General features: G+C 42.1%; 1 protein-coding gene across 4 annotated transcripts in view; it reads right to left on the bottom strand.

Annotated features, from left to right (window-relative positions):
- Window positions 1–24,714, bottom strand: part of LOC133606880 (uncharacterized) — a 44,992-nt gene that overhangs the window by 11,500 nt on the left and 8,778 nt on the right. For 2 of the 4 annotated variants that reach the window (XM_061961272.2, XM_061961273.2), the window contains exons 2-8: window positions 17,195–17,310; window positions 16,603–16,805; window positions 16,433–16,531; window positions 16,261–16,356; window positions 16,078–16,188; window positions 8,957–9,074; window positions 7,946–8,876 (exon numbers count right to left, since the gene is read on the bottom strand). In XM_061961272.2, the coding sequence (XP_061817256.2) occupies window positions 7,946–8,876; window positions 8,957–9,074; window positions 16,078–16,188; window positions 16,261–16,356; window positions 16,433–16,531; window positions 16,603–16,805; window positions 17,195–17,267 (1,631 nt within the window). In that variant the 5' untranslated portion in view covers window positions 17,268–17,310. Of the gene's footprint in view, window positions 1–7,945; window positions 8,877–8,956; window positions 9,075–16,077; window positions 16,189–16,260; window positions 16,357–16,432; window positions 16,532–16,602; window positions 16,806–17,194; window positions 17,373–24,714 lie in introns of those variants that run through there. The other 2 variants (XM_072913144.1, XM_061961274.2) reach the window with 2 other exon arrangements.

Below are 24,714 nucleotides of genomic sequence, written 5' to 3'. Positions count from 1 at the left end.
TAATTTATTTAAACTGACCATACACCGTTTATTTGTTGTGTTTCTTGATTCTCACCCGCTCCCCACTCCCTCTCATGGGTTAATAAACCCCTCCCCTTCCTCCTTCCAAGACGTGCTTGCACATATAAGAACATCCATGATTGGTTGTTTACTATAATGAGTCACGATTGGTTGAGATTGAGGTAAAACATAAGGGACAGGCCAATCAGAGGCAAGACAGGGCAGGTCATGGAACCAGGTAGGGAAATCACAACAGACATCCCAAATGACGACGAGAGAGTCGGAGAAGTGAAGATTTATATATTAAAAAAAACTAGTGGAAGATGGCAGAGGGATTCTCTTCTTTAGATTTGTCTTTTAGCGATGTAGACCAGTGTTTTTCAACCTTTTTTGAGGCAAGGCACATTTTTCTCATTTAAAAAATCCGGAGGCACACCACCAGCAGAAAACGTTAAAAAAAATTAAACTCCACCAGGTCGTCATGCCATATTTTGAGTTTGTTAGTGTTTTCCTGTGTGTAGTGCTTTAGTTCTTGTCTTGCGCTGTTATTTTGGTGGCCCTTCCTGTTTTGTTGGTGTTTTCCTGTAGCGGTTTCATGTCTTCCTTTGAGCGCTATTCCGCGCACCTGGTTTGTGTTAGCAAGCAAGGCTATTTACATTGTTGCTATCCTTATTTGTGTGGACATTGTTGATTGTCATGTCAAGAACGGACGTACTTTGTGGACGCAGTAAGTTTTTGCTGTCGTCCAGCATTCTGTTTCTGTTTACTTTGTAGCCAGTTCAGTTTTACTTTCGTTTTGCATAGCCATTGCCTTTCCCTTTCGTTAATTTTTGGTTTAAACATTACATACCTTTTTACCTGCACACTGCCGATGTGGTCTGCATATTGGGATCACAACAATCCATCCTCGTCTCACCCGACACTTTACGACTTTTACAAAGCAATTAACTACCCGCTGCCACCTACTGACATGGAGTATTACGTGGTTACCCTGCCGAGTTTTACACAGTAAAGACACTAAGCAACGGCACATTATTTGCAGATTATAATTATTGATTTGCAAAAAATATTTTTTGGACCAATTAGGTGAAGTTGCATAATTCCCCACGGCACACCGGACAATATCTCACGGCACACTAGTGTGCCGCGGCACAGTGGTTGAAAAACTCTGATGTAGACCACGTCCAGGTAACCCACAATGCGTCTACTTGGTCACATTTGGACAGATGTATGCGTCTGGATAAAACATTCATTTGGGTTGTTTACCATGTAAGCCCAAATCGAGTTGCACGAGAAATGCTGCCAAAAATGTATGCCGAAGTGAGGAAGATCATAGCCGCACAATGAAGTCAAGTCACTTACTTGGTGCTGACCAGAACCGTACGTGTGTGACAGTCCATTACATCGTCCACTGGAAACTAAAAAGTGCCTGCCTGCAAATTTATTTTTTATCTGAGTTTGATACATTTTGTATTATTTGCACTGCTATGTTATTTATTTTACGTAGAAAGAATATTTTTCTATTGTATTTATGTTATTTAATTCTGCCGTACTTAAACAGTTTATTTTCTGTGCTGTTAATACCCATCTTGACTAACTGGTTAATAAAATTGCCACCGACTGTTTACAGTACAGTTGTCATTCACTTCATCCATCCATCCATTTTCTACCGCTTGTCCCTTACGGCGTTGCGGGGGGTGCTGGAGCCTATCTCAGCTGCATTCGGGCGTAAGGCGGGGTACACCCTGGACAAGTCGCAAGACAACATTCACACTCACATTGACACACTAGGGCCAATTTTAGTGTTGCCAATCAACCTATCCCAAGGTGCATGTCTTTGGAGGTGGGAGGAAGCCGGAGTACTCGGAGGGAACCCAGGCAGTCACGGGGAGAACATGCAAACTCCACACAGAAAGATTGAACTTCAATGTCAGTGAATCTCCCTCAAAAAGGAATATCTTTATATTTATACTTTCACCGGAAAATATATCAAGATGTATATCGAATATCGACTTTAAGTAAAAATATATCGAGATATCCTTTTTTGTCCATATCGCCCCGACCTAGTAGAAGGTATTTAAAGAGAACACAGCCTTCATTGCACATAATACTACTCAATACTCCCATTGCAGCTACTGCCATCTTGTGGGCTTATTGACAATTACAACTACAGCTATTAATGTCACTGGTTAGACATCTTATTTATTGGCTTTTCTAAATTAGAATTGGTGGTTTAACTGATTATGAGTTGGTATTTAGAGCATTTAGAGCAGTGATTCCTACATACTTGCCAACCTTGAGACCTCCGATTTCGGGAGGTGGGGAGCGGGGCGTGGTTGGGGGCGTGGTTAAGAGGGGAGGAGTATATTTACAGCTAGGATTTACCAAGTCAAGTATTTCATATATATATATATATATATATAAATAAATGATAAATGGGTTGTACTTGTATAGCGCTTTTCTACCTTCAAGGTACTCAAAGCGCTTTGACAGTATTTCCACATTTACCCATTCACACACACTGATGGAGGGAGCTGCCATGCAAGGCGCTAACCAGCACCCATCAGGAGCAAGGGTGAAGTGTCTTGCTCAGGACACAACGGACATGACGAGGTTGGTACTAGGTGGGGATTGAACCAGGGACCCTTGGGTTGCGCACGGCCACTCCCCCACTGCGCCACGCCGTCCCTATATATATATATATATATATATATATATTTATATATATATATAAATAAAAGAAATACCTGAATTTCAGTGTTCATTTATTTACACATACACACACATAACACTCATCTACTCATTGTTGAGTTAAGAGTTGAATTGTCCATCCTTGTTCTATTTGTCACTATTTTTCTAACCATGCTGAACGCCCTCTCTGATGATGCATTGCTGTGTGGCACGCAAAAAGTGCTTTTATCAAATGCACTAGATGGCAGTATTGTCCTGTTTAAGAGTGTCACAACATTGCTGTTTACGGCAGACGAACTGCTTTACAGTAGACGAAAACGTGACTGCTGTTGTTGTGTGTTGTTACCACGCTGGAAGGACGTTAATGAAACTGCCTAACAATAAACCCACATAAGAAACCAAGAACTTGCCCTCCATCATTCTACAGTTATAACGTGATTGGGCAGGTACGCTGTTTATATTGTGTGCCTGAATTTCGGGAGATTTTCGGGAGAAAATTTGTCCCGGGAGGTTTTCGGGAGAGGCGCTGAATTTCGGGAGTCTCCCGGAAAATCCGGGAGGGTTGGCAAGTATGGGTTCCTAACCTTGTTGGAGGTACCGAACCCCACTAGTTTCATATGCGCATTCACCGAACCCTTCTTTAGTGAAAAATAAAATGTTTTTTTTTCAAATTCAAGATAAAATTATATGTTTTTTTTACTGGTGCACAAAATGAAGCGTGCATGAACATCACCTTGTTCAAAGAACAAAACCAACACAGTGCATGAACTCACAACAAATTACACACCTGCAAATCAGATGGAAAATTAGAGGGAACATTGTTTGGGGGTATTCATAATACTCTATAGCAGTGGTTCTTAACCTGGGTTCGATGGAACCCTAGGGGTTCGGTGAGTCGGCCTCAGGGGTTCGGCGGAGGTCAAGACACACCCGACTCATCGTGTAAATAAAAACTTCTCCCTATCGGCAACAGCAGAAGTCACACTGATTTGCAAGTGTGTCATTTGTTGTGAGTTTATGCACTGTGTTGGTTTTGTTGTTTGAACAAGGAGATGTTCATGCACTGTTAATTTTGTGCACCAATAATAAAACATGGTAACACTTTAGTATGGGGAACATATTCACTATTAATTAGTTGCTTATTAAAGGGGAACATTATCACAATTTCAGAAGGGTTAAAACCATTCAAAATCAGTTCCCAGTGGCTTATTTTATTTTTCGAAGTTTTTTTCAAAATTTTACCCATCACGCAATATCCCTAAAAAAAGCTTCAAAGTGCCTGATTTTAACCATTGTTATATACACTCGTCCATTTTCCTGTGACGTCACACAGTGATGCCAATACAAACAAACATGGCGGAAAGAACAGCAAGCTATAGCGACATTAGCTCGGATTCAGACTCGGATTTCAGCGGCTTAAGCGATTCAACAGATTACGCATGTATTGAAACGGATGGTTGTAGTGTGGAGGCAGGTAGCGAAAACGAAATTGAAGAAGAAACTGAAGCTTTGAGCCATATCGGTTTGAACCGTATGCAAGCGGAACCGACGAAAATGACACAACAGCCAGCGACACGGGAGAAAGCGAGGACGAATTCGGCGATCGCCTTCTAACCAACGATTGGTATGTGTTTGTTTGGCATTAAAGGAAACTAACAACTATGAACTAGGTTTACAGCATATGAAATACATTTGGCAACAACATGCACTTTGAGAGTGCAGACAGCCAAGTTTTCCTCAATTAATATATTCTGTAGACATACCCTCATCCGCTCTCTTTTCCTGAAAGCTGATCTGTCCAGTTTTGGAGTTGATGTCAGCAGATATTCTTCTATGCCATCTGTGTCGTAGCATAGCTTTCGTCGGTAAAGTGTGCGGAACAAACGTCCAATTTCTTGCCACTTTCGCATCTTTGGGCCACTGGTGCAACTTGAATCCGTCCCTGTTCGTGTTGTTACACCCTCCAACAACACACCGACGAGGCATGATGTCTCCAAGGTACGGAAAACAGTCGAAAAAACAGAAAATAACAGAGCTGATTTGACTCGGTGTTTGTAATGTGTTTGAGAAAATGGCGGATTGCTTCCCGATGTGACGTCATCGCTCCGAGAGCGAATAATAGAAAGGCGTTTAATTCACCAAAATTCACCCATTTAGAGTTCGGAAATCGGTTAAAAAAATATATGGTCTTTTTTCTGCAACATCAAGGTATATATTGACGCTTACATAGGTCTGGTGATAATGTTCCCCTTTAACATGCAAATTAGTAACATGTTGGCTCTTAACTAGTCATTATTAAGTACTTATTAATGCCTTATTCGGCATGGCCTTATTATAACCCTAACCCTCTAACCCTGGCCCTAACCCTCTAACCCTAACCCTAACCCAGGGGTCGGCAACCCGTGGCTCCGGAGCCGCATGCGGCTCTTTGATCACTCTGATGCGGCTCAGCTGCATACTTGCCGACCCCCCCGATTTTCCCGGGAGACTTCCGGAATTCAGTGCCTCTCGCTCAAAATTCCCGTGATTAATATTCTCCGATTTTCACCCTTACAATAATAATAAGGGCGTGCCATGATGGTACAGCATTTAGCACTCTCTACAATCTGCATTAACAACGTGCCAGCCCAGCCTCTTGTTATATGCATCTTCTGCTTGCACACGTAAGTGACAGCAAGGCATACTTGCTCAACACACAGGTTACACTGACGGTGGCCATATAAAACAACTTTAACACTCTTACTAATAATGCGCCACACTTTGAACCAAAACCAAACAAGAATGACAAACACATTTCGGGAGAACATCTGCACCTTAACACAACATAAACACAACAGAACAAATACCCAGAATCCCATGCAGCCATGACTCTTCCGGGCTACATTATACACCCCTGCTACCACCAAACCCCGCCCCCACCCCAACCCTGCTCCCTCACACATCAACCCCCCCCTCTGTGCGTCGGTTGAGGTGGGCGGGGTTTGGTAGCGGGGGTGTATAATGCAGCCCGGAAGAGTTAGGGCTGCATGGGATTCTGGGTATTTGTTCTGTTGTGTTTATGTTGTGTTACGGTGCAGATGTTCTCCCGAAATGTGTTTGTCATTCTTGTTTGGTGTGGGTTCACAGTGTGGCGCATTATTAGTAAGAGTGTTAAAGTTTTTTATACCGCCACCGTAACCTGTGTGGCTTTTGACCAAGTATGCCTTGCTGTCACTTACGTGAGCAAGCAGAACCCCATACAACGTGTAGCTGGGCGGGCACGCTGGTTATAGTGGGCGCTAAATTCTGTACCATCACGGCACGTTCGAGAGAATAGTTGCCCTGATATTCGTAGTCTGCCGGAAAAAACGGGAGGGCTGACAAGTATGACGCTGTCAAGCGTCATTCATATAAAACCCGCGGACCGCACTAACATTCAATTTTCATATTAAGGTGTGGGCCGCGTGTCTGAGAGCCCTGGTTTATACATAGCACAAAGCAAAAAAAAAACTTTGTATGCAGTGTTATTTCATTTTAAATTTCAAAAGATTTTTGTGGCTCCCATTGTTTTCTTTAATTTGTGAAACTGGTCAAAATGGCTCTTTGACTGGTAAAGGTTGCCGACCCCTGCCCTAACCAAATAACTCAAAATTAAGTCTTTGTTACTTAGAATATGTTCCCCATACTAAAGTGTTACCAAAAACATATTACTTTGTCTTGAATTTAAAAAAAAAAAAAACATATTATTTTTCACTAAAGAAGGGTTGTGTGAATGCGCATATGAAACTGCTGGTGTTCGGTACCTCCAACAAGGTTAAGAACCACTGCTCTATAGGGAGAAGTTTTTATCTACACGATGAGTCGGGTGTGTCTTGACATCCGCGGCAGAGGCTACGCCGAACCCCTGAGGCCGACTCACTGAACCCCTAGGGTTCGATCGAACCCAGGTTAAGAACTATGGCATCACATTAGTGCCAAAAATCCGAGCGCATAAAAACTGTTATCGCGCGCTGATTCTCCACTTCGTGCGCGCGCGCGACACCCTTTTGCGCGCGCGTGGTGCCTTTTTGCGCGCGTGCGACGCCTTTCTGCGCGCTCTCTTTGTACTCCTGGCATCTCTCCTCGCGCGGTCATGTTTCTTTTTGGCACTTTGGGGGCGGGTATGCTTAGACAGCCCCTCCTTTCTGATTGGCTGTGAGCATTTTTTATATGACCAATCATTCTCCAGTGTCGCAACGTTGTAGCCATCTTACCTCGGACATCTAGCCTCAATCATTACATTGATGTCAATGGTACATGTACTAATTAAATTACCATAACTTGCTCGATTTTCGACCAATTTACAAACGGTTTGCCTTGTTACAAATCTTATTACATGTAGATATGACATAGGATGCTGTACCTGTTGAAATTACCTCTTTCGCTTTAAAAAAAAAAAAGACTTAATTGTGCAATATAGTTGTGTAGGGTCAGTATTAGTCAGTTCTCTGATTATTTTAAACGGTTTCAGAATACATTATTAAAAGGCTATTTTTAACATTTTAAAAACAAAATTCAAAGATTATTTCATTAATTTTATGGCTGAATCAAAAGAAATTCCATAAATTAGAAAACAAATGTTCAAGAAGAAGTGAAAATATAACATAATGTTATGGTTGGATGTTATTGCTTGTGGACCAGTTCTGGCTGAAAGATGTGATTATGGTGTTTGTTGTCTTATTATTTATTTGGGTCACATTTTGTATTACCCTGTATTGTGTTTATGTGGTATGAAATAACCTTCATCAGCGCGCGACATTTTTTTATCCACTTCTTCCTCCGTAAATCTTGATACATATTGACGATGACCCGCCCTGCTATACTTCTGATTGGCTCTGAGCATTTTTCAGCATTTTTTGCCTGACCAATCAGAAAGAAGGGGCCGTCCAAGCATACCCGCCCCCAAAGTGCCAAAAAGAAACATGACAGCGCGAGGAGAGATGCCAGGAGTTGCGCGCTCTCTGTGTACTCCTGGCATCTCTCCTCGCGCTGTCATGTTTCTTTTTGGCACTTTGGGGGCGGGTATGCTTGGACGGCAGAAAGGCACCGCGCGCGCGCAGAAAGGCACCGCGCGCGCGCAAAAAGGCACCACGCGCGCGCAAAAGGGTTTTGCACGCGCGCGCACGAAGTGGAGAATCAGCGCGCGATAACAGTTTTTATGCGCTCGGATTTTTGGCACTAATGTGACGCCATAAAGAACCACTGATTTAGAGTAACACAAAGATGATAACCTCACCAATTAAAGGGCAGAAGCTTCAAGGCTGGAGGATTCTCCCTGGTGACTTCCTGCTTCCTCCTCCTGCTCATGCGTTTCTGCAAGTTGATCACTTGGATCTTCATGGTGGGCCGCCGTTTGCGACCACTCGTGCGGATTTTGACGAGGGAAACGTCTCCCGGGACGTCTGCTGCATCGCCGACGTCGTCAGGCGGCACGTCTGCGTCGGCGCCGCGGCGCTCCTGCCCCGCCTCACAGTTCTCTGTGGCGCTGTTGGCATTGACGTCCGTGGCGTGAGTTTTCAGGTGCCTCGCCAGCGCCAGCTCCCAGTTGAACGTCCTGCCGCACCCCTTGCACGCGTACGCGCCGCCCACCATGTGGGTCCGCTTGTGTTCGGCGCGAGCTGACGAGGACAGGAAAGTCTCTCCGCAGACAACGCAGTCGTACCTGCGTCCGCTTTTGTGCGTGCTTCTGTGGCGGTCGAGGGACTGCCTGAAAGAGAAGCAGCGGCCGCAGTCGTAGCACCGGTGGGGGCGCTCGCCGGTGTGGATGACCCTGTGGGCCGTTAGGGACGAGGCAAACTTGAATTTCTTCTCACAATCCGGGCAGTCGTGAGGCCCTGAAGAGCTCTGTGCATGAAACATGTTCCCTGGACCATCAGTACTCTCATCCATACCTGCGCCTGTGTCTTTTGAGGTCACAACTTCAGCGTCTTCGGCCACAGCGCCACTTAGGGCTCCTTCAAGGCCATTTTCACCCACAATTACGTCATGCTCTTCTACTTCAACCTCTGCAATGACTTCAATTGTGACCTCATCCACAAGTGGCGTGGGTATATGAGTGGCATCACCTTGGCCCAAATGATTAGGCTGGTCCTCAGCTGTGGTCCGTCTGCAGGCGGGAAAGGCAGAGAGCGAGGAGAAGATGTTGTCCCCCATGCTTGTGTGTGGAACTACATTAGAAAAAATGCATATGTTCCAGTTAAAAACCACCAGAGAAGAGCATAGCAAGCTTTTACGGAAAATGACCTACCATGTTGCTCTAAATGTCTCAACTGTTTATGGTGCTGGAGCAAAACCTTCAGGTCCTTGGCTTCGGAAAGTGACTTGACACAGTTTTCCAACACTGATGCTCCAAGCCAGCAAACTGTCTGCAAATGATGTATTAAAAAGGTCTCATGCATGGTTAATGAAACACCATAATAATAATAATCTACTATCATTTACAAAACCCAAAACCAGTGCAGTTTGCACGTTGTGTAAATGGTAAATAAAAAGAGAATACAATGATTTGCAAATCCCTTTCAACTTATATTCAATTGAATAGACTGCAAAGACAAGATACTTAATGTTCGAACTAGAAAACTTTGTTATTTTTTGCAAATATTAGCTCATTTGAAATTTGATGCCTGCAACATGTTTCAAAAAAGCTGGCACAAGTGGCAAAAAAACTGAGAAACTGAGGAATGCTCATCAAACACTTATTTGGAACAACCCACAAGTGAACAGGCTAATTGGGAACAGGTGGGTGCCATGATTGGGTATAAAAGCAGCTTCCATGAAATGCTCAGTCATTCACAAACAAGGATGGGGCGAGGGTCACCACTTTGTCAACAAATGCGTGAGCAAATTGTCCAACTGTTTAAGAACATTTCTCAACCAGCTATTGCAAGGAATTTAGGGATTTCACCATCTGCGGACCGTAATATCATCAAAAGGTTAAGGGAATCTGGAGAAATCACTGCAAGGCCGAAAACCAACATGCCCGTGACCTTGGATCCCTCAGGCGGTACTGCATCAACAAGCAACATCAGTGTGTAAAGGATATCACCACATGGGCTCAGGATCACTTTGGAAAACCACTGTCAGTAACTACAGTTGGTCGCTATATCTGTAAATGCAAGTGTAAACTCTACTATGCAAAGCCAAAGCCATTTATCAACAACACCCAGAAACGTCGCCGGTTTCGCTGGTCCCAAGCTCATCTAAGATGGATTGATACAAAGTGGAAAAGTGTTCTGTGGTCTGACAAGTCCACATTTCAAATTGTTTTTGGAAACTGTGGACGTCCTTTCCTCCGAAACAAAGAGGAAAAGAACCATCCGGATTGTTATAGGCGCAAAGTGTAAAAGCCAGCATGTGTGATGGTATGGGGGTGTATTAGTGCCCAAGACATGGGTAACTTACACATCTGTAAAGGCACCATTAATGCTGAAAGGTACATACAGGTTTTGAAGCAACATATGTTGCCATCAAAGCAACATTATCATGGACGCCCCTGCTTATTTCAGCAAGACAATGCCAAGCCACGTGTTACTTCAGCGTGGCTTCATAGCAAAAGAGTGCGGGTACTAGACTGGCCTGCCTGTAGTCCAGACCTGTCTCCCATTGAAAATGTGTGGTGCATTATAAAGCCTAAAATACCACAACAGAGACCCCCGGACTGTTGAACAACTTAAGTTGTACATCAAGCAAGAATGGGAAAGAATTCCACCTGAGAAGCTTAAAAAATGTGTCTCCTCAGTTCCCAAACGTTTACTGAGTGTTGTTAAAAGGAAAGGCCATGTAACACAGTGGTAAAAATGTCCCTGTGCCAAATTTTTTGCAATGTGTTGCTGCCAATAAATTCTTAGTTAATGATTATTTGCAAAAAAAATTAAGTTTCTCAGTGTGAACATTAAATATCTTATCTTTGCAGTCTATTCAATTGAATATAAGGTGAAAAGGACCTAGTGGTTCGAGTGTCCGCCCTGAGATCGGTAGGTTGTGGGTTCAAACCCCGGCCGAGTCATACCAAAGACTATAAAAATGGGACCCATTACCTCCCTGCTTGGCACTCAGTATCAAGGGTTGGAATTGGGGGTTAAATCACCAAAAATGATTCCCGGGTGCGGCCACCGCTGCTGCCCACTGCTCCCCTCACCTCCCAGGGGGTGATCAAGGGTGATGGGTTAAATGCAGAGAATAATTTCGCCACACCTAGTGTGTGTGTGACAATCATTGGTACTTTAACTTTAACTTTAATTTGCAAATCATTGCATTCTGTTTTTATTTACAAATTTACACAACCTGTCATATTCACTGCTTTTGGGTTTTTTAAAGTTTTGATACAGTGGAACCTCGATTTACAAACCTCTCTATTTGCAAACGTTTCGATTGACAAACTTATAGATCAAGTCAAATGTGTACGAATGCTTCATTAATTCATTTTGTGTGTCCCATGCAGGCAAAAAACAGGGCGCAGCATTTTTGGGGAGGTGGAGCCCTCCACGTCACTTGCTGCACAGGACACTACTAGTCACTTCTTAGTGCGTCAGTAAGTGTGTGCCTTTTCTGTGTTTTTTCCACTTTTGTCTATTTTACTAACTCAATACGAGTCCCAAAAAGACAACAGACCAAAGTGAAACGAGGAGGGAATCGCTGAAGAGTTAAAAAATGTATTATTTATTTATAAATAATTGTGATGAGACCGCTGGAAAAAGATTCTAAAGCGGTTTTATTTCACAGCGGAGAAGAGCTACACAGCACACACTCACGGCCCCTGTGCCCCGATCCCTCATTTCTCTCCCTCTGTCTGTCGTCCCCTTTCAAGTCATCTCCTCATTTGCCGATGTTAAATGGATGTAGTAAATGGATTTTACTTTTTTTAAATGTTTATTATTGGAGCAATATGGTTGGTAAAGTTAAGCATTTCTGTAATTTCTGATTGTTTTTGAGGGCACCAAAGGGACTTTTGTGTGTGCGTGTTGTTGTTTTGGCTTTGTAATAAATAGAAAGGTGATTCATCGCCTCCTTGTTGTTTGTATGTTTGATATGCAGTACTGTATAGGACTTTATATTGTGCAAAACATTCACTAAAATATGGATTTTGCAGAGCCTGGAACCTTGTTGATATTTACATTGTTTCAATTTGCTTCTTCAGTATACAAACGTTTCTATTTACGAACCAACTAAGTTCGTAAATCGCTCCTGTATTCAATCTTAGTTATTTAGGCATTACATTTATGTACGTAAAAAAGGGGTCAATGAAGTAAATACCTTAGGTTTTTAAAACATATACTGTATTTTCCGGACTATAAGACGCACTTAAAATTATTTTTTTTTCTCAAAACTTGACAGTTTTATTTTGCAATATTATGCAAAAGCAACTTTTCTTACCTTATGGTACCTGCTGATCTGTATTTGGGATCTGCATTAGTCCCGAAAAATAGCGTGTGTCCGCCTTGATAGTCCGTCACGACACCGTAGTCGATAAACTTCTTCTTTTTCTCTATCTTCTTGTTATGGGACGTTCATCCTCTGCTGTTGCTAATTCTAATATAAAGTAGTGTAAAGTTCTTACCTATATCTGTCAGTAAACTCGCCATGAAAGCGCTAAAACATACCGGTGTAGTGAGTTTTTTAGTGTTTGATATACAAACCCCGTTTCCATATGAGTTGGGAAATTGTGTTAGATGTAAATATAAACGGAATACATTGATTTGCAAATCCTTTTCAACTTATATTCAATTGAATAGACTGCAAAGACAAGATATTTAATGTTCACATTGAGAAACTTAATTTTTTTTTGCAAATAATCATTAACTAAGAATTTATTGGCAGCAACACATTGCAAAAAATTTGGCACAGGGACATTTTTACCACTGTGTTACATGGCTTTTCCTTTTAACAACACTCAGTAAACGTTTGGGAACTGAGGAGACACATTTTTGAAGCTTCTCAGGTGGAATTCTTTCCCATTCTTGCTTGATGTACAGCTTAAGTTGTTCAACAGTCCGGGGGTCTCCTTTGTGGTATTTTAGGCTTCATAATGCGCCACACATTTTCAATGGGAGACAGGTCTGGACTACAGGCAGGCCAGTCTAGTACCCGCACTCTTTTACTATGAAGCCATGTTGATGTAACACGTGGCTTGGCATTGTCTTGCTGAAATAAGCAGGGGCGTCCATGGTAACGTGGCTTAGATGTTGCTCCAAAACCTGTATGTACCTTTCAGCATTAATGGTGCCTTCACAGATGTGTAAGTTACCCATGTCTTGGGCACTAATACACCCCAATACCATCACAGATGCTGGCTTTTCAACTTTGGCCTATAACAATCCGGATGGTTCTTTTCCTCTTTGGTCCGGAGGACACGACGTCCACAATTTCCAAAAACAATTTGAAATGTGGACTCGTCAGACCACAGAACACTTTTCCACTTTGTATCAGTCCATCTTAGATGAGCTCAGGCCCAGCGAAGCTGGCGGCAATTCTGGGTGTTGTTGATAAACGGTTTTCGCCTTGCATAGGAGAGTTTTAACTTGCACTTACAGATGTAGCGACCAACTGTAGTTACTGACAGTGGGTTTCTGAAGTGTTCCTGAGCCCATGTGGTGATATCCTTTACACACTGATGTCGCTTCTTGATGCAGTACAGCCTGAGGGATCGAAGGTCATGGGCTTAGCTGCTTATGTGCAGTGATTTCTCCAGATTCTCTGAACCCTTTGATGATATTACGGACCGTAGATGGTGAAATCCCTAAATTCCTTGCAATAGCTGGTTGAGAAAGGTTTTTCTTAAACTGTTCAACAATTTGCTCACGCATTTGTTGACAAAGTGGTGACCCTCACCCTATCCTTGTTTGTGAATGACTGAGCATTTAATGGAATCTACTTTTATACCCAATCATGGCACCCACCTGTTCCCAATTTACCTGTTCACCTGTGGGATGTTCTAAATAAGTGTTTGATGAGCATTCTTCAACTTTATCAGTATTTATTGCCACCTTTCCCAACTTCTTTGTCACGTGTTGCCGGCGTCTAGTTCTAAAGTTAATGATTATTTGCAAAAAAAAAAAAAAGGTTTATCAGTTTGAACATCAAATATGTTGTCTTTGTAGCATATTCAATTGAATATGGGTTGAAAATGATTTGCAAATCATTGCATTCCGTTTATATTTACATCCAACACAATTTCCCAACTCATATGGAAACGGGGTATATATATATATATATATATATATATATATATATATATATGTATATATATATATATATATATATATATATACCGTGTTTTTCAGACTATAAGGCGCACTTAAAATCCTTTCATTTTCTCAAAAATCGACAGTGCGCTTTATAACCTGGTGCGCCTAATGTACGGAATAATTCTGGTTGTGCTTACCAACCTCAAAGCAATTTTATTTGGTACATGGTGTAATAAATGTGACCAGTAGATGGCAGTCACACATAAGAGATACATGTAGACTGCAATATGACACCAGTAAACACCAAAACTTTAAATGTTCCATTGCAAATAAAGAACATTACACACGGCACTCAAAAATCTGTCAAAATGTTTTAGTAGGACTTTGAAGCCGCACCGCTTGATGGATTGTCGGCACATTACGGCTACCGTAGTCAGAGATACAAGTATTACTATGGTGTGTGTATAAGGACTGCAAAATGGCACCCATTAGCAGACATATTATCTGGTGTTTTGTTTCATAATATTAAGCAACAGCAACTTTTCTTACCTTCTGGTACCTGCTGATGTGTATTTGAGATCTGCATAAGTCCTGACAATTTGGGCACGACTGCCACTGTAGTCCATGCCGACACCGTAGTCTATAAGCTTCTCCTTATTCTCTATCTCTCTTGTTATGGGACATTCATCCTCCGCTGTTGCCATTTCTAATATAAAGTAGTGTAAAGTTCTTACGGTACTTATATCTGTCCGTAAACTCGCCATGAAAGCACTAAAACCTACCGGTGTAGTGAGTTTACATTATTCACCCAAGGGACTTTAGTCATTAGAGAGTTCCGGTCAGAGGGTTATTCACGGGACACATTTCCGGCGTTGTTGTTTCCGGATGAGGAGATGCTGCTCCTGAAGTAAAGTCTGAATATCATTACAACAGTTAGCGCCATCTTTTGACACTTCTTCATCTCCTGTCCTTGCACGCTACACCGCTACAACAAAGATGACGGGGAGAAGACGCTGCCGAAGGTGAGCCACGTAAATAAGACCGTCCACAAAACGCCGCATCCTGAAACGACTGTCAGAAAGCGGCATACTTGCCAACCTTGAGACCTCCGATTTCGGGAGGTGGGGGGTGAGGGCGTGGTTAAGAGGGGAGGAGTATATTTACAGCTAGAATTCACCAAGTCAAGTAAGAAATACTTGACTTTCAGTGAATTCTAGCTATAAATATATATTTATTTTATTATATATATATATATAAATAAAAGAAATACTTGAATTTCAGTGTTCATTTATTTACACATATACACACACAACACTCATCTACTCATTGTTGAGTTAAGGGTTGAACTGTCCATCCTTGTTCTATTCTCTGTCACTATTTTTTTTACCATGCTGAACACCCTCTCTGATGATGCATTGCTGTGTGGCACGCACAAAAGTGCTTTCATCAAATGCACTAGATGGCAGTATTGTCCTGTTTAAGAGTGTCACAACATTGCTGTTTACGGCAGACGAACTGCTTTACGGTAGACAAAAATGTGACTACTGTTGTTGTGTGTTGTTACCGCGCTGGGAGGACGTTAATGAAACTGCCTAACAATAAACCCACATAAGAAACCAAGAACTCGCCCTCCATCATTCTACAGTTATAATGATTGGGCAGGCACGTTGTTTATATTGTGGGAAAGCGGACTCAGGTCCGCATGGAGCTGGAGGGGGCGTGGCCTCCAGCTCCGCCTGAATTTCGGGAGAAAATTTGTCCCGGGAGGTTTTCGGGAGAGGCGCTGAATTTCGTGAGTTTCCCGGAAAATCCGGGAGGGTTGGCAAGTATGCTTGAAGATGATCTGTAAAAAATCATCTATGCAACATTTTGACAAAAGAACCACCATTACATGTTATGTGGACCACAAGGAAGTCTTTTACATTTAGAAAAAATAAATAATAATATGACTCCTTTAATGCGCCCTATAATCCGGTGCGCCTTATATATGAAAAAATATCGAAAATAGACCATTCATCGGCAGTGCGCCTTATAATCCGGTGTGCCCTATGGTCCGGAAAATACGGTAGTTCCTATTTTATTGTTTTGATTAAGAAACTGTTTAATATAAACTGAAAACAATAACAAGCAGTTTCAAGCACCATAGTACTGTAGTTTTTGTAGTTTTGTTAACTGCATTTCTCACCTGCTCGAGGTCAGGAACCGGCAACAGCTCAGTTAGCCGACAGAGGAACTCCCAAAACAGTGTCTGCAAGTCCTTGTCATACTCAGTTCCATATTGAGCAGGGAACACCTCCTTTGCAGCAAAACATGTCAGTAGTATTCAAGCTTGTCCAGAATAGCGGACATGACACTGATGATGTCTCACCAAGAAGAAGTGTTGTCTCTCTTCAGGGTCTTTTAGCAGAAGCTGGATTAACTCCAGAAAGTGCATTATGGCTTCCTCTTCTGGGAATGCATTCACCTGCAACGTCGTGTAATAACTGGATTCACATTATAAGACTCAAAAAAGCAAACATTGGCATTTTAAGGGTGCTTACATCTCCCACAGGAGGGTGTTGCAGTTTCATCGTGTTCAGGAGAGACAAAATAAAGTCAGGTTGCAAGGATTGGTCACTTCTGCATAACTGGAGTAGATACTAAAGGATGGAATACAAACCATGACGACACAAGTGGAATGAGAACAAATGTTACTTATTGTCTGGCTCACCCTGGCTCTTAAACCCAGGTTGAGTTGCATCCGGTGCTTGTCCATCAGCAGCTCCGGGACCATGTCCATCACCAAGGAGACAAATTCGGCCACTTCCCAGTAGCTCATGACGTCCCGTTTCTTCAATATTTGCCACATGGAGGCCGACAAGAGCTGCAGAGGTGGCACCAGCAGGCGGATCGAGGCCAGAGGTAACGGGCTTGCTGGAAAACACATTAGAAAGGTCTCACTTGCAGGGAAACACCAAGATGTACCCAAGACATGTTTGTATGGTCTGTGGAAGCATCAAGGAAGGTGTAAGGAGAATGTCAGGTTCAAACACTGATGACATCTATTAATCAGACAAGAAGCAAGGAATCATGCAGACACAGAGTTCAATTTAGCTCATGAGGAGAATGCATGGAGCTGCACCCTTAGTCACAGTCTCGCCCTACGCTCTAAGGTTCAGCTCTTGCGTCCCTCTATTTATTCAGGAGTTCCACAGTCAACAACACTAAGACCGCCTGTAAAAGGAGTGGTCACATATATTATGCAAAGCAGGTCCAGGACGCACAATATGTGACGGAATGTGCTGGGGGCCTTGTGATTTCACCTTGTCCCCGCTTCGTCTGCATGTTATCTTCGTTGAGGTCCTTGAAGTCTCTGCTTCGTCTGCGTGCTGTCATCTTATCTTCGTTGAGGTCGTTGAAGTCCTTGGCTGTTAGCGGGCTAAAACAAAGATAACATCTACGGCTGAGGCCACCCCTCAGATAAGAAGTCTTTGTCCTTGCACAGATTAGAAAAGTCCAACTTGAGCACAATAGCTAAATAACTAAAGCAACGGACTTTAAGCAAACTAAAGTTAGAGTGATAATATATACATAATTATTCTAACAAGAATGATCCAAAACCAGGGTAGAATTGCTATCAGCCGGAGGGAGCAAAAAGGATCTGAAAAAGAATAGTATTTACTTTTATTTTATCATTTTGCGCTTGATTTTGCTCAAACAGTTTTTTTGTTGATGCTGTCAAATTATCCTATAATGTATTTAAATTGGCCATCCATCCATCTTCTTCCGCGTATCCGAGGGCGGGTTGCGGGGGCAGCAGCCTAAGCAGAGAGGCCCAGACTTTCCTCTCTCCAGCCACTTTGTCCAGATCCTCCCAGGGGATCTCGAGGCGTTCCCAGGCCAGCTGGGAGACATAGTCCCCCCCAACATATCCCGAGACTTTACTGTGGCCTCCTACCGGTCGGACGTGCCCGAAACACCTCCCCAGAGAGACGTCCGGGGGGAATCCTGACCAGATGCCCGATCCACCATATCTGACTCCTCTCAATGTGGTGGAGCAGCGGCTTTACTTTGAGCTCCTCCCAGATGACAGAGCATCTCACCCTGTCTCTAAGGAAGAGCCTTGCCACCCGACAGAGGAAACTAATTTGGGACGCTTGTACCCATGATCTTGTCCTTTCAGTCATAGCCCAAAGCTCATGACCATAGATGAGGATGGGAACGTAGATCGACCGGTAAATTTAGAGCTTTGCCCTCTGGCTCAGCTCCTTCTTCACCATGACAGACCGCTACAGGGTCTGCATGACTACAGACGCCGTACCGATCCACTATTCTCTCACCCGTGAGTAAGACTACGGGGTACTTGAACTCTTTCACTTGGGGCAGGATCTCCTGAGATGGTCCTTCACCCTTTTCCGGGCAAGAGCCATGGACTTGTAAGTGCTAATTCTCACTTGAGTCACTTCACAATCAGCTGCAAACCAATCCAGTGAGAGCTGAAGATCCTGGCCAGATAAAGCCAGCAGAACCATATCATCCGCAAAAAGAGACCTAATCCTGCAGTCACCAAACCGGATCCCCTCGACACCCTGACTGCGCGTAGAAATTCTGTCCTTGAAAGTTGTGAACAGAATCGGTGACAAGGGCAGCCCAACACTCACTGGAAATGGTTCCGACTTACTGTCAGCAATGTAAGCCAAGCTCTGACACTGACCATACGAGGGAGCGGACCGCCACAATCAGACAGTCCGATACCCCATACTCTCTGAGCACTCTCCAGAGGACTTCCCGGTCGAATGCCTTCTCCAAGTCCACAAAGCACATGTAGACTGGTTGGGCAAACTCCCATGAACCCTCAAGGATCCTGCCAAGAGTATAGCGCTGGTCCACAGTTCCGTGACCAGGACGAAAACCACACTGCTCCGCCTGAATCCGAGGTTCTACTATCTGGCATCTCCAGTACACCTGAATATACCTTCCCGTGAAGTCTGAGGAGTGTGATCCCACGATAGTTAGAACCCCCCACTCCGGTTCCCCTTCTTAAAGATAGGAACCACCACCCCGGTCTGCCAATCCAGAAGCACCGCCCTCAATGTCTGCGCAATGCTGCAGAGTCTTGTCAACCAAGGCAGCCCCACAGCATCTAGAGCCTTAAAGGACTCTGGGTGGATCCCGTCTGCCCTCAAGGAGTTTTTTAACTTTCTCGGCAACCTCACCAACAGAAATAGGAGAGTCCACTACAGAATCCCCAGGCACTGATTCCTCACAGGAAGACGAGATAATGTATTTAACAATGTTAAATTGTAGAGAAATAAAGGAGTTCATACAAATAGTTTGTTTGACTCAAATCTTTGTTTTATTCTGATAAAAATCTTGATCCACATATTAAAAAGGTACAAATCACAAAATCATGTAATGATCCTAAAATATCGGCGGTACTGGCTCTGTATTTAGTTGGTATCAGTCAGATGAAAAGCTATAGTGCAGGTTGTATTCACCTGACGTCACGTCCGGCTAGTCAATGCGAGGCGAGCAGTCTTTTGTCCACACGTTCTGAGCGCCATTCTGTCTTTCTCGGAAAAAAAAAAGCCCTATGTTTTGCGTTGTTTTAGGCTGTTGGAACTGTTTAAATCTCGAAAAGGGCAAAAGTTTCTTCAAAGTTGCTCGAGAAGTAATCAAGAAGGGCGAAAGATGTCAAGATTTTACAAAAGACGACAAGAAAAGGGGCACATACTCCAGTGATCACTCCGTTAAAGGTTTGTTTGATATACTTTTAACGTTTAGTATGTGCCGTTGAAGTATCATTTTCACATTATTTGTATTTTATCTTGTTTCGTAGTTAGTAAAACACACAAGTGTTTAAAAGAGTGCCACCTCAGCGAGTCTAAATAAATAAAAAAAAAGAATGTGAGCAAAATCTAAAAGGGTTAAGCTTTAACTAAAGGCAACAATGATTCCCGGGCGCGGCCACCGCTGCTGCTCACTGCTCCCCTCACCTCCAAGGGGGTGATCAAGGGTGATGGGTCAAATGCAGAGAATAATTTCGCCACACCTAGTGTGTGTGTGACAATCATTGGTACTTTAACTTTTTAACAATCATAAATGAATCTTTCAGCACATACACAACGTTGACAGCTATAGTTATATCTTGATAAACAATCATAAATGAATCTTTCAGCACATACACAATGTTGACATCTATAGTTCTATCTTGATAAACAATCATAAATGAATCTTTCAGCACATACACAATGTTGACATCTATTAGTTACATTTTGATGAACAATCATGAATGAATCTTTTAGCATGTACACAATGTTGACATCTATAGTTATTTTTTGATAAACAATCATAAATGAATTGTTCAGCACATACACAATGTTGACATCTATAGTTATATCTTGATAAACAATCATAAATTAATCTTTCAGCACATACACAATGTTGACATCTTTAGTTATATTTTGATAAACAATCATAAATGAATCTTTCAGCACATACACAATGTTGACATCTTTAGTTACATTTTGATAATCATAAATGAATCTTTCAGCGCGTACACAATGTTGACATCTTTAGTTATATTTTGATAAACAATCATAAATTAATCTTTCAGCACGTACACAATGTTGACATCTATAGTTATATTTTGATAAACAATCATAAATGAATCTTTCAGCACATACACAATGTTGACATCTATAGTTATATCTTGATAAACAATCATAAATTAATCTTTCAGCACATACACAATGTTGAAATCTATAGTTATACTTTGATAAACAATCATGAATGAATCTTTCAGCACGTACACAATGTTGACATCTATAGTTATATTTTGATAAACAATTATAAATTAATCTTTCAGCATATACACAATGTTGACATCTATACCGTATTTTCCGCACTATAAGGCGCACCGGATTATTAGCCGCACCTTCAATGAATTACATATTTCATAACTTTGTCCACCAATAAGCCGCCCCGGATTATAAACCGCGCCTACGCTGCGCTAAAGGGAATGTCAAAAAAACAGTCAGATAGTTCAGTCAAACTTTAATAATATATTGAAAACCAGCGTTCTAACAACTCTGTCCCAAAATGTACGCAAATGTGCAATCACAAACATAGTAAAATTCAAAATGGTGTAGAGCAATAGTAACATAATGTTGCTCGAACGTTAATGTCACAACACACAAAATAAACATAGCGCTCACCTTCTGAAGTTATTCTTCATTCGTAAATCCTTCGAATTCTTCGTCTTCGGTGTCCGAATTGAAAAGTTGCGCAAGCGTGGTATCCAAAATGGCCGGTTCCGTCTCGTCGAAGTCATCGGGAGTCAGTGTCGCTGTTGTTCTGTGAATCCTGCCTTCCGGAAAGCTCGGACCACAGTTGTGACCGAAATATCTGCCCAGGCATTTACGATCCACTGGCAAATGTTGGCGTATGTCGTCCGGCGCTGTCTGCCCGTCTTAGTGAAGGTGTGTTCGCCTTCGGAGCTGTGTGAAAAAAGCCACCCGGCCTCTTCGCGTAAACTTCCCTTAACCACTCGCTCATCTTTTCTTCATCCATCCATCCCTTCGAGTTAGCTTTTATGATGACGCCGGCTGGAAAGGTCTCTTTTGGCAAGGTCTTCCTTTTGAATATCACCATGGGTGGAAGTTAGCATGGCAAGCTAGAACCACAGTGAAGGATGACTTCTCATTCCCTGTGGTGCGAATATTCACCGTACGTGCTCCCGTTCCACAGTGCGGTTCACAGGAATATCAGTTGCTGTGAAATACGGTAGTAATCCGTGTGCGGATGGAGAGATTGCGTCTTTTTATGAACCGGATCCTTTTCGCTTAGTAGGAGCCATTTTGTGGTCTTTACAGATGTAAACAGGAAATGAAACGTACGGTGATATCCGCGCGTTTTTTCTTCTTCTTCCGGGGGCGGGCGGTAGCTTACAGTAGAAGAAGAAGCGCTTCCTGTTCTATGGGGGCGGGTGCTTACCTTGGCGGTTGCTTGCGTAGAAGAAGAAGCGCTTCCTGTTCTACCGGGAAAAAAGATGGCGGCTGTTTACCGAAGTTGCGAGATCGAAACTTTATGAAAATGAATCGTAATAAAGCGCACCGGGTTATAAGGCGCACTGTTAGCTTTTGAGAAAATTTGTGGTTTTTAGGTGCGCCTTATAGTGCGGAAAATACGGTAGTTATATTTTGATAAACAATCATACATGAATCTTTCAGCACACACACAATGTTGAAATCTATAGTTATATCTTGATAAACAATCATAAATTAATCTTTCAGCACATACACAATGTTGAAATCTATAGTTTTATTTTGATAAACAATCATACATGAATCTTTCAGCACATACACAATGGTGAAATCTATAGGTATACTTTGATAAACAATCATGAATGAATCTTTCAGCACGTACACAATGTTGACATCTATAGTTATATCTTGACAATCATGAATGAATCTTTCAGCACGCACACAATGTTGACATCTATAGTTATATCTTGATAAACAATCATAAATGAATCTTTCAGCACATACACAATGGTGAAATCTATAGTTATATTTTGATAAACAATCATAAATTAATCTTTCAGCACATACACAATGGTGAAATCTATAGTTATATCTTGATAAACAATCATACATGAATCTTTCAGCACATACACAATGTTGAAATCTATAGTTATACTTTGATAAACAATCATGAATGAATCTTTCAGCACGTACACAATGTTGACATCTATAGTTATATTTTGATAAACAATTATAAATTAATCTTTCAGCATATACACAATGTTGACATCTATACCGTATTTTCCGCACTATAAGGCGCACCGGATTATTAGCCGCACCTTCAATGAATTACATATTTCATAACTTTGTCCACCAATAAGCCGCCCCGGATTATAAGCCGCGCCTACGCTGCGCTAAAGGGAATGTCAAAAAAACAGTCAGATAGTTCAGTCAAACTTTAATAATATATTGAAAACCAGCGTTCTAACAACTCTGTCCCAAAATGTACGCAAATGTGCAATCACAAACATAGTAAAATTCAAAATGGTGTAGAGCAATAGTAACATAATGTTGCTCGAACGTTAATGTCACAACACACAAAATAAACATAGCGCTCACCTTCTGAAGTTATTCTTCATTCGTAAATCCTTCGAATTCTTCGTCTTCGGTGTCCGAATTGAAAAGTTGCGCAAGCGTGGTATCCAAAATGGCCGGTTCCGTCTCGTCGAAGTCATCGGGAGTCAGTGTCGCTGTTGTTCTGTGAATCCTGCCTTCCGGAAAGCTCGGACCACAGTTGTGACCGAAATATCTGCCCAGGCATTTACGATCCACTGGCAAATGTTGGCGTATGTCGTCCGGCGCTGTCTGCCCGTCTTAGTGAAGGTGTGTTCGCCTTCGGAGCTGTGTGAAAAAAGCCACCCGGCCTCTTCGCGTAAACTTCCCTTAACCACTCGCTCATCTTTTCTTCATCCATCCATCCCTTCGAGTTAGCTTTTATGATGACGCCGGCTGGAAAGGTCTCTTTTGGCAAGGTCTTCCTTTTGAATATCACCATGGGTGGAAGTTAGCATGGCAAGCTAGAACCACAGTGAAGGATGACTTCTCATTCCCTGTGGTGCGAATATTCACCGTACGTGCTCCCGTTCCACAGTGCGGTTCACAGGAATATCAGTTGCTGTGAAATACGGTAGTAATCCGTGTGCGGATGGAGAGATTGCGTCTTTTTATGAACCGGATCCTTTTCGCTTAGTAGGAGCCATTTTGTGGTCTTTACAGATGTAAACAGGAAATGAAACGTACGGTGATATCCGCGCGTTTTTTCTTCTTCTTCCGGGGGCGGGCGGTAGCTTACAGTAGAAGAAGAAGCGCTTCCTGTTCTATGGGGGCGGGTGCTTACCTTGGCGGTTGCTTGCGTAGAAGAAGAAGCGCTTCCTGTTCTACCGGGAAAAAAGATGGCGGCTGTTTACCGAAGTTGCGAGATCGAAACTTTATGAAAATGAATCGTAATAAAGCGCACCGGGTTATAAGGCGCACTGTTAGCTTTTGAGAAAATTTGTGGTTTTTAGGTGCGCCTTATAGTGCGGAAAATACGGTAGTTATATTTTGATAAACAATCATACATGAATCTTTCAGCACACACACAATGTTGAAATCTATAGTTATATCTTGATAAACAATCATAAATTAATCTTTCAGCACATACACAATGTTGAAATCTATAGTTTTATTTTGATAAACAATCATACATGAATCTTTCAGCACATACACAATGGTGAAATCTATAGGTATACTTTGATAAACAATCATGAATGAATCTTTCAGCACGTACACAATGTTGACATCTATAGTTATATCTTGACAAACAATCATGAATGAATCTTTCAGCACGCACACAATGTTGACATCTATAGTTATATCTTGATAAACAATCATAAATGAATCTTTCAGCACATACACAATGGTGAAATCTATAGTTATATTTTGATAAACAATCATACATGAATCTTTCAGCACATACACAATGGTGAAATCTATAGTTATATCTTGATAAACAATCATAAATGAATCTTTCAGCACATACACAATGTTGACATCTATAGTTATTTTTTGATGAACAATCATAAATGAATCTTTTAGCACGTACACAATGTTGACATCTTTAGTTATATTTTATAACTATATTATACTATTTATATACTCATAAATGGCGCGAGCAACAACAACAACAACAAACATGGCTTTAGACGCAAAGTTAAATCATGAAATACTACCTTACCCGAGCAAAAACGATGCATATTTATCCGGAAGAGTCTTGATAC

Source organism: Nerophis lumbriciformis, linkage group LG05, assembly GCF_033978685.3.
Source record: "Nerophis lumbriciformis linkage group LG05, RoL_Nlum_v2.1, whole genome shotgun sequence".
Taxonomy (NCBI): Eukaryota; Metazoa; Chordata; class Actinopteri; order Syngnathiformes; family Syngnathidae; genus Nerophis; species Nerophis lumbriciformis.
The sequence above is the reverse complement of the archived record's forward strand: the minus strand, read 5'-3'. Positions and strand labels throughout refer to the sequence as shown.